The sequence below is a fragment of the Theobroma umbraticum genome, unplaced genomic scaffold, assembly GCF_002168275.2.
Source record: "Theobroma umbraticum cultivar Fairchild unplaced genomic scaffold, ASM216827v3 scaffold_147.0, whole genome shotgun sequence".
NCBI lineage: Eukaryota > Viridiplantae > Streptophyta > Magnoliopsida > Malvales > Malvaceae > Theobroma > Theobroma umbraticum.
This window is the reverse complement of record NW_018397259.1, coordinates 9043853-9054011: the sequence shown is the minus strand read 5'-3', so window position 1 is coordinate 9054011 and position 10159 is coordinate 9043853. Positions and strand designations below refer to the sequence as shown.

General features: G+C 36.8%; 1 protein-coding gene and 1 long non-coding RNA gene across 4 annotated transcripts; both read right to left on the bottom strand.

Annotated features, from left to right (window-relative positions):
• Nucleotides 1-1363: 1363 nt before the first annotated feature.
• LOC110416044 (myb-related protein 2-like) lies at nucleotides 1364-4114 on the bottom strand. 3 transcript variants are annotated; one of them, XM_021427874.2, is made up of 7 exons: nucleotides 3854-4114; nucleotides 3544-3776; nucleotides 3375-3451; nucleotides 2940-2997; nucleotides 2762-2846; nucleotides 2609-2678; nucleotides 1364-2487 (listed from the first exon to the last, which is right to left on the bottom strand). In XM_021427874.2, exons 2-7 carry the CDS (start codon nucleotides 3755-3757, stop codon nucleotides 1747-1749), a joined length of 1245 nt encoding a protein of 414 aa, XP_021283549.1. In that variant the 5' UTR covers nucleotides 3758-3776; nucleotides 3854-4114; the 3' UTR covers nucleotides 1364-1746. The 3 variants fall into 3 exon arrangements, with proteins under 3 accessions (XP_021283549.1, XP_021283550.1, XP_021283548.1); XM_021427875.2 differs by having other exon boundaries at nucleotides 3544-3764; XM_021427873.2 differs by having other exon boundaries at nucleotides 3544-3760; nucleotides 3854-4113.
• Nucleotides 4115-9057: 4943 nt separating this feature from the next.
• On the bottom strand, nucleotides 9058-9862 carry LOC110416045 (uncharacterized). Its single transcript, XR_002445139.2, has 2 exons — nucleotides 9603-9862; nucleotides 9058-9368 (listed from the first exon to the last, which is right to left on the bottom strand). It is a non-coding gene; the product is annotated as an uncharacterized LOC110416045 (long non-coding RNA).
• Between the last annotated feature and the right edge of the window lie 297 nt (nucleotides 9863-10159).

The window sequence follows — 10159 nt, the reverse complement described above, 5'->3', positions numbered from 1 at the left end:
TATATCGCCACTTGGGAGTGGAGTATGTTACGGCACCGTGTTGAGGGATTAAAAATGAAAACAAAAGAAAACACTTAAATAGCGAAAAAGCCACTGCACTATGATTGTTTTTCAATTAAGTCCCTTAGATTTTATTGTACAAGAACCAATTTTTAATTTGATTTATACTCAAACAAACTCTATTCTTAACAAAAAAATTAACTACAATCAGATATATCCATGTGATGCATGACTTGGCAAATTAATGTAATATGAGCAATCGATCACGTCAATTACTTATATTATACGTCACATAAATAAAAAATATCAATTGATATTAAACTTAACGATAATTAATTTTTTTTAAAATTGAGGATTTATTTGAATATAAATAAAAAATAAAAAATACATTTTAGTATGATAAAAGTTTAAGAATTTAATTCAAAAAATTTCTACTATATATAAAAGAAACTTCAACAGTACTTTCACACTTGATTACATGGAAGTTTCAAGAAGGAGTGTTTTAAACAAAACTTTTAATAAAGTTTTCAAATTTTGTCACGTAAACCCTAAAGAGAGAGAGTTGTAATGTATTTAGTGGGTGAGCCGCATCCGAAAGGATATAAGCTGAATTAATCATGTGCAACGCACGAATTTACATCTAATTATCATAATCCAAAGGCATTTTTGCTATTTAAACCAAGGAAAATTACTAATATGCTAATTTGTAAAAATTGGGATGAACTAGAACGAAAGAGAACGTGGGCTAGACAGGGTCATACCTTAAGTCCAACGGATTTCTTTTCATTTTTATTTAATTTTATTTCGTTTTACCAGTAAAAAAGAAATAAATTAAATGAGTTTTTCTTTTTTTTTTTTCAATCCATTGCTTCTCTTTATATTCCTTTTCTTTACCACATAATTAACATCTAATTTGACTTTAATTTCACGTTTTAATACTATTAATTAAGTAAATTTTAAGATAATTTTTAATAATAGAATTCGAAAAATAAAAACGAAAAATATTCTTATTACATGTTAGGTTTACGCATGTGAATAATTGTTTTGTTTGATTGGATAATTGTAACTTTATTTCCATATGTGAACAATTATTTCACTGTGGATTTTGCATGGCATTGCTTCATGTAATTACGTGAACACAGTTCAGTACATGGAAAAATGTTTTCATGAACATGCAAAAAAACAGACAAAAGTACTATGATTATGAAGAACATATATATGGTTAAGACAATTCATTTACTTCTGAAATTTTCCATGCATTCAACCACGACCAACAACAAAATCACAGCTTTTTCCAGGGCTAAAAAGGGTTTGTTCTTGAGTTTATCATGGATTTCACAAGCATCAAATGGAACCAAGAACAAGTAGGAACAACATGGATTAGTATGTTAAATTGGAGTTAATTATCCTGATACAAAAGAGTAATGCTGTAATCATTAATCAGATCAAGCCATTTTTCCTGGAACTCCATCAGGTATTGTCTGCTACATGGCATGCAGTAAAAAAGAAATAAACTACATTCAGATGTAGATATCTAATGTTATATGTAGTTGCCAAAAAGCAATCTAGCTTTGTTGCTGCAACTTATTCAGTTAAGATTTGAATTGATTTTTGGTCTGGGGGAAGGTGGAGAGAGAGAGCAGCATGTTTCTTGCACCGAGTCTCCTCTTCCGATGGTTAAAATTGGATTGCCAATGTACTGAACTCTGTCTCTTTCACTTTTCTCTAGTCATGGACGACCCCTTTTCAGCTCCAGCTGAGACCATTCAGGTCAAACTGTTTGCAGCTTGAAGCTGCATCGTTTTCTTCATGGACATTCAAGTCCAGCTTTGTTGCAAAGTACTGTAGTCTGTTAACTTCATCTGCCCTTTTGTTTCCTCGGTCTAGGAAACTGTCATCTTCATTCCTTCCTTTGAATTTTGCCTCGGAGAAACTGCTGCAGTTGCCGCCATTCCCTTTCGCTTCTTGTAATCCTACACTCATGGATAAATCGCTGGAGCTTCTATCAGCAAAAAACATTCTTCTTTCTGCATCCTTGCCTAATGAGGAGAGAAACATCTTGTTCTCTTTTATGTCTTCAAATGACTTCAGCTCAGTTTGAGGCAGCAATGGGTCTTCTGCTATCTCTCTTTGCTCCAAGAGTGCACTGCTAGTATTATAAGGTCTTAAACACATCCCATTGTTGTGTATTTCTTGCTCCTTCTGAGACCCTTCGCAGGAGGTCAAGCAACTATCCATTGAACAATCAGTGGGTGGTGTTGCTTGTGTTTGCTGGGGGCACAAACCCTGCAAGTCTTTCAAATCTGGAAACCCAGAGTTCAGGCATTGGTTGGACACTTTAGACACCAGTTCAGAAAGCTGAACTTTGGCTGCTTCAAGCCCCACGGAACCCAAATTTTGTCTTCCGAGAGTTTCTTGGGCTTTCTCCAGCACTGCCTGTAAGTATTTCCCTTGAGCCTCGATACGAAGCTGCAAATGTCGCTGTACCTGGTTCAGTTGAGAACTTATCAGAATGCAGCTAACTACCTTTATCAACTTCAAGCCACTGGCCAAAAGAAAAATAATCAACACTGCATTCATTTTCAAAGTTCTAATGTTGTATATGTACCTCAAGCTGCTCATGCAGCCTTCTCTGCACTTCAATTTGCATTTGCAGTGCTTCGCCTATTTGTAAGCCTCTGGATTTATGAAAATCAAAGTTAGTATGCGACCAAATAGATGACTGAATGCAAATCTATGAAAGGCCATTTAATCTTCTTACTTGTTTGCCTGAGGTCCAATACTTAAGTTGTTCACGTGAGTCCCATTTGCTTCAGACATTCGGTCTCCTGCCATTGCAACCGCACCTATATCCATTGAGTTAAACTTTAATCTTCAGGATTGCTCTCAATGGGGAAAATACGATTTGAAGGAGCAACAAGGGAACACTGTCCTCTTACCTATTTTGTTACTGCCATTATTAGCTTGTCCATGGAGATTTTTACTGAGCCTGTATTTCTGCAGCCAAAAATGAGAGACTTAATTGGCACTTGCAACACAAAAACTAACAGGATTGTTTTTCTATTCGATCTAATGACTGGGAAAGACTACAAAGGAATGACCCTCCACATCCTTTAACCCCCTCTTAAACATTGGTAAAGATTGGTTTTAATCCAACATACTTGATGCAATCATTAAGGGATATTACACTAGCTAGCATGGTAAACAAGGTTTAACAGTAAACCATCTATCCGTCTAGCTTTCTTCATGGAAAGGCAGACAGGAGTGCCATCCTTGATATTTTCTCATTGCAGTTGGTACTCTGCTAAATTCAACACACAAGACAGCGTCTTACGAATATGAAGACAATTCTCCAGATGATGTTGATAATTTACCTGAAGGTGGCTCTTGAGATGGTATAAAGTAAGGCCTGGAATCCCCATTAGTTTCATGACTGTTTTTGGAGTAGCCTCTGCACAGAGAAAGTACAAATATTTGTATTAGCCTAGTAAGCCAGTTTATGCATGGATTAAGGTACTTGATCTTCAACTTTTGTGTACTCACTGTCTGCTCCTCCAAGCTGATTGACAGCTTCTATGAAGCGTTCATGAAGGTCAGGCGTCCACTTCAGTCTTGGCTTGGCATCTGTTGAGAGGACAAGACCAGAATCTCCAGGGCCATTTCCACCTTGCAGGAACAAATGCCTCTCAGGAGGAATAGGCATTCTTGAAGACGGGTGGATGTTCTTGCCTTGATGTTGGTGATGATGATGATACATTTTCTGTCTCCAAAAGGAACTGAAATGTAAGTTTATAGCCTGTTGTTGAAGCACCTACAACTAGATTATCATGCTCAGGATCAGCTTTGTTTTTACCTGATGCGCTTGTTCCTTCCTCTCTTTGATCTCAATCTGCTAACCCCTTAATCTTGGAACTTGATTATGATATATTCTCTGATAAAATTCCTCAACCTGATCTTTAGCTTGACGAAATTTTACACCAGGCTGCTCATACTATCACCTCTCTCCTGTGGCCACTTCTCACAAGCCAAAGGTAAACCCAAGCATGGCTTTATAAAGCATTATAGGGAGGCTGATGGGGTGGAGTTTTGAGAAGCATAGAATCTGGGACAGAGCTGATGGAACACCTGACCCGATCCAATATTCACAGTGACTCGAAAAGAAATATTGTCCCTCCCCCTACTTTGTTAACTGTGGGCCATATACCCTTCGAAGTCTGCTTTCCATTCTAAGACAGTGCAAGCCATTTGAATTCCTAAAACACCTCAGGACTTGCATTAGGTACTGGAATTGATCCACCAAATTTTTATCCTTTTTCTATTTTTTTTGCTGGGAGCATTCGTATTCGTCCCTACTGGCAAAGGCAGGAATCTTATTCCCGGATTTTAAGAGGGGGAGGAATTTTCTGACTTGGATGAGGGGAATCCACTATCTATGTTGTCTTAAGACCTTCAAAGCTAGCTCACCCTCCATGCTCTCAACCTCAAGGAAGATTCTCAGAACTCTTATACCTTTGTTCCTCACCTTGTTGTTGAAGTCGTTTTTTTGGGTTGTCAATGTTCACAGTGGAACTAACTGAGAATATAAACAAGTTTAGTTCAATGTTATCTATATTAAAGGGAGCAGATGGAGACACAAAAGAGAGTTTTAACTGGTTATATTTAAGAGAATGTAGAGGAAGATTCTTTTGACTGGGGGCACCTAGAAACTTTGGAATTAGATACATACAAGAAAAAGCTAAAATCAAAATGGAGAGGTGAAAGATGCTCTTCCTTGGAGATTGTTTGAAGGCAAGGAATGGAATAAGGAATACATTCCATTTTGTCTCCTTCGGTAAGTTTGGTACTTATTCAGGCCTTTACAGTATAATTTAGGAGGAAGAGGGGACCCAAATCTTTTGCATTCTTCAATTGGCATAAGACAGCCGGCCCTTTAACGGAGAATCCTAAGCACCCTGGGACCCTATGGAAAGAAGAAGAGGAGAAAAAAACCAAAGGATTGTACTTGTTTCCATACTTGCATTTGTTGAAATACATGACAATCCCTGGCCCTGGAGACGACAACTTGCCCCTTGACTTGGTGCTTTTGTGTGCTTTCTTGATTCTCTTGTAATGAATCTATACGCCTCTTCTTTCTCTATTTGATTACCTTTCTTATCTTTATTAAGCTATTAGAAAAGGTTTCTTAAACATCCCTCTCCACATATATACAGAGTTGTCAGCTGAATGAATGTACAAATCCATGAACTCATGCAGATTATTCCCCCTCTTTCTTTTCCCTGCATGAACCAGCACGTAGAAGAAATGGAATTATCCATTATGTAATCACGCATGATGCAAGAAGTTTCATTTCACCATCAGCTATGTGTTTCTCTGACATCCTCTCTGCATAAACAAAAGCAGAAACATACATGCTTAAGCAGTTATATCCTTAAACATACATGCTCAAGGATATGAAGCCTTTATCGTTTGCGTTGGCCTCTGGCACAAGTTCGATGCATGCTACCTGCATATTAGTCAACCATCGCCATGGACTAATATACATATATAAAAGAAAACTTTGATTTGTTTATCTTGAGTTGCATTTGGTAAGCTATGCAATGTGTCAACTGCAAGTTAATTATGCTTATTCAGTAGCATTACGGTGAAGGATCTGGTCTTTGGCGATAACCAAGAATTATACTATATCTATTTAAAATTAAAGAAAAAGAATAATATCTACATGATCAACAGCTAATGCAGAATAAATTCGTATATTAAGTTATCGAGACCAAATCTGTGAAATCATATTAACCAACAAGATATAGGGGAAATAAAACTTGTTGACGAATGAGGATATATCTGATATGCAGATACCCCATTAAAATGAGTGCTTAAGAAATTTCTAACAACAAACAAACATAAGCAATCTATGTAGAGATTATAGGAGTCCATTTCCCAAGCAATTATAAGTAAAATTCCAATTCCTTTGTACAATGTCGACACATTAGTTCCAACTGGCCTTTTTGGAAAATCATTTGATTCTGATATGTCAGAATATTTTATGCAGTTTGGGAGAATCTATCAATACCTTTAGACAAAGTATTAAAAGAAGAATCCCAAAATAGTTTGCTGGCATGTGGATAGGAATATATTAGCAGAAGAGGCTTTATTTGGTACCCTGCAACTTACAATATCAGATTGGCTTCAGTCTGATGGACAATGATCATATTTAAGAAAAATCACAGAAACAAGAGTAAGATAAATTTGATGGGTGCATTTCCATATAATCATTTCCCTTTTTTTTTTCATTCCATGACTAATGACAACTAACCTGCCATGAAAAAAACATGTGAGAGCATCAAAAACAGGATGCTTATAAGATCTGATAATTCTTTCTAGTTTTAAGACTAACTAAAGATGTGACACATTACCAATCAAATCTCAACCATGTTTCGAGGCGGCACCAAGATTAAAATGAGATACCCTTTTGTCTTGTTCAAGTTCTGCATTTCCCACTCATCATATTATTATGTTGACAGACAAAGTATTTTTGTTTAGACAGACAAGTACTTACTTGATGTTCAAAAGTGCAAGTACCTAAACCATTTGTAGGATAACAAGGTGCTAGTACTTCATTTCATGTCCCTTAAGGACCCCAATAATGATCATTCCAGCATTAGTACATAAAAAAGTACTCAACTTTCCCCTGATGTTGTCAAAATGAAGTTCACTGTTCAAAGTCTTTTTGTCCATATATCTAACCAGCTGTTTTTGTGCTTGAGCAGTACAAAATAATAGTTAACTTTTTCCTACTGGTATACACAAACTGTTACTACCTTCTCATCTCTCCAAAGATGTTATTCTTCACTTTAAAGAGAGGGGAACCATGGATATTTGTTCTTCCTTGTACTTACATTTCCTCTTCCAGATTCTGTGTTAATATATAATTTTACTTTTCAAAGACTTGAGAAGAAGCTCTGAAAAGAGAAACACCCACCAGCAGCTGAGAATCACATTAAGGACTAGTTTCAATCATAAGCAAGACACGTGTAGGATTCTTACTGGTCAATCATTTGTTGACCACACGTGACAGCATTGGCTGATATAGAAAGTGAGAAATGACCACGGAATGCTATTCCTTGTGGAAAAAAGTTAGAGGAGGGGAGGAGCGAGGCAAAAGCTTTTTTAAAGATTTCATTGGAATGGGAATGTAAGAATCTTAACTCAAACTAAAGCCAATGAGTCATATTCTCAAGTCAAGAATTTTGGTTATTCCCCTCTTCCCAAAGCCACAAAAAATGGGTTCCCTCCCCCCCATCTTTTTCCCTTTTGGCTATTTTAGTTGGATGCTTTTCAACATCCATGATTAGTGTTATACATGTCCTCATAAGTTTAGCCACTTTACAAGAATATTGCCTAGTTTAGAGATTGCTTATGTTTTTATCAGATATATATCTAGCTTGAGTATGGCCTTTGTGTTATTCTCTTAGGCTGACGGGCACAACTGATCGCCTGGCTCAATCATGGTCTAACCATCATTCTCTTGTACACAGTTAAAAATGTTCAAGTTTTTACAATATCTTGTTCTTTCACTTTGAAATATGCTTTTCTATGGAGTGTAGCTTGTGATAAGACTATCCCATTTCACTTGGACGGCACCATCCTGTCTCCTACTATAATGCTTAGAAAGCACTCATATTAATTTCATTGCATCTGATACATCATAACAGAAGAATATGATTCCAACTCCAAGGGGTGAACATAAAAAAACTTTGAGGTACGCATGAGATTGAGATTATAGCGCCGCCATCTCCATATCCTCGAGACATCTCTTCTTTTATACAGTGTTCAAGGTTCAGGGAAAAAGAAAGGAGGGGAAGAAGAGAAAGAAACAAAAAGCAAAAGGAATAATGAAGTCATACTAAAGTTCAGTGAACCTGAAGTTCATAAAGTTCTTTCATGCATCAGAAGATAACTGAAATAGTAGTAATTGTTTGTGTATTCTAATAATGTATGCATGATCCTTCACCCACATGGAGTAATGTGACAGTGCTTTCTTTAGAATTTCTTTACATGATCACTCTCTTCCTCTGATATTAATCATACAATTGAAGAACCAAATCATAAAAGGGTGATCCATCAACATACATCACTACTCATAGTTGCAGCAGCAAAATCACCAAGTTCACAACATCACATGTACCTGTGTCTCACACAAGGTTAGCAAAGCTCATCAAATATTTAGGTTAAGTGCATTCCAAGCATCCAAGATTTATTCACATAGACATAATCAAGTAGGCTGATATGAAAATCCCATGTTATAGCTCATGATAGTGGTTCACTTTTGTAAAAATTTGTACCTAGGACAAAGAGGGTCTTCTCTTCCATAAAGTTACCCATCCCCAAAACCATCCATACCGAAGTTCACATTCCTAAAATAGTTCCATGAAAGGTACCAACATAATGCTTTACTTTATTTTCACTAATTCCCTTGCACACTTTCTGCAAGACTCAAGCTGTCCATTTCATGCATATATTCCCTGCCATTTTCATTTGTTGGCAAGCCAAGTTGTTAACCTGATAATACTAGGTCCAGGGTACTAGGCTTCCTGGTCCAACTGCATCTTTTCTTTTCTTTTCCTTTTTTTTTTTTCACTCCTAATCTTCCCCTCCATCCATTCCTTTCAGTTTAAAGAGATGTGCTCCAAAAGGTTTCAATCCCATATAAGTTAGCTAATCAACAAGATGGGGAAGAAAGAGAAGTTGAAAGCATTGGGTGTGTTTATCTGTATGATGCTTATATATATGTTTCCCCCATTTGCCAGAAAAGGATATATGTGATTTTCATTTCTGTTTGTGATGCACTATGTCAAGAATATTCAGAGAGGAATTTGGAAGTCACAAAGGACCACTAACATATGGATATATTAGAATATCGATTTTTAAGTTTTGCGGGTTTTTTATATCAATGGCGATAGAAATATATTAGAAGTAATCTCCTATATCATAAGTTATAATTATTTAATAGTTAATTTTTCATTTGCACAATAAAAAATTGAACCGTCATAACTATTAAGCTATCTCAAATAAACTTCTTACTGCAGGGAAGAAATAAAAGTAGCTTTCAAGGGTTTAAGAACTCTTGGTTTATTCATATTTCAACAACATTAATTCTACTAAAAATGAAATAAATTATTACATGATACAAATAGTTAGGTAGATGTGAAGTGTAACATAAAGACAGAAAGTCTCCATGTTTTTTGTATTGCAGGAAGCAGGCCGCTTATGGTGGAGGAGGTCCAAATCCAGGTGGTCCAGGAGGCCCTGGTGGACCCATTGGACCACCAAAACAGTCTTGAAGCAACCAGCAGCAGCAAAGGAAGTTCACACTGCAAAATAAACACAACCCCATCATTCTTAGTCTTCAATATTATCTTCTGGTTTTTATTGGGAAGAACAGAAGATTCCAACACTGCTCTTTGAGCATGGCTTATGTCCCAACTATGTAGCCACATACTTTCTAATGTCTTTAACAAGAAAACAACAGTTTAAATGCAAGTTACTCAAGACTACCAAGAACATATTTCATTCTGAGTTCAAATGCAAACTCATAACTAACTTACCAAGCACCAATAATGTCACAAAAACCTCCAAAAAAACCCGGTCCGGGAGGAGGACCACCCCATCCCGGTGGCCCTCCCGGTCCTCCTGGTCCTCCTGGCCCCATTTGCTCCCTAGAACACAAAAATACTCAGACCCTTTCAACCTCTCTTACAACACAATGTTAGAGATGGAAAATGTCCTTTGGAGTGGGTTGTGTTACCAGGGCTTTGGGAGGGGTAGGTTTTTATAGGCAGTTATTTACTTAGACTAGAAGGATCCATGTGCCCCCATTCCTAATCTTTGCACCCAACAATCTCCGAGACTTCCAACTGCTGTTCTTCCCACACCTACCATTCTCAAACCTGTTTGAATGTCCGAAAAGTGTTTAAAGGTTTAAAATTCCCCAATTGATCACGTTACCCATGGCAAACGAGTCTCCACATCCTTTATCCTGTTGCCTTACTTTTTTCACTCATGTTTGGTAAGTAAAATCCTACCTGATTACACAATTGTGATACCATATCCATCCAGATATCTAAAACGGTCAACCTTGTGTACTTTCATACAAGAGAAAATA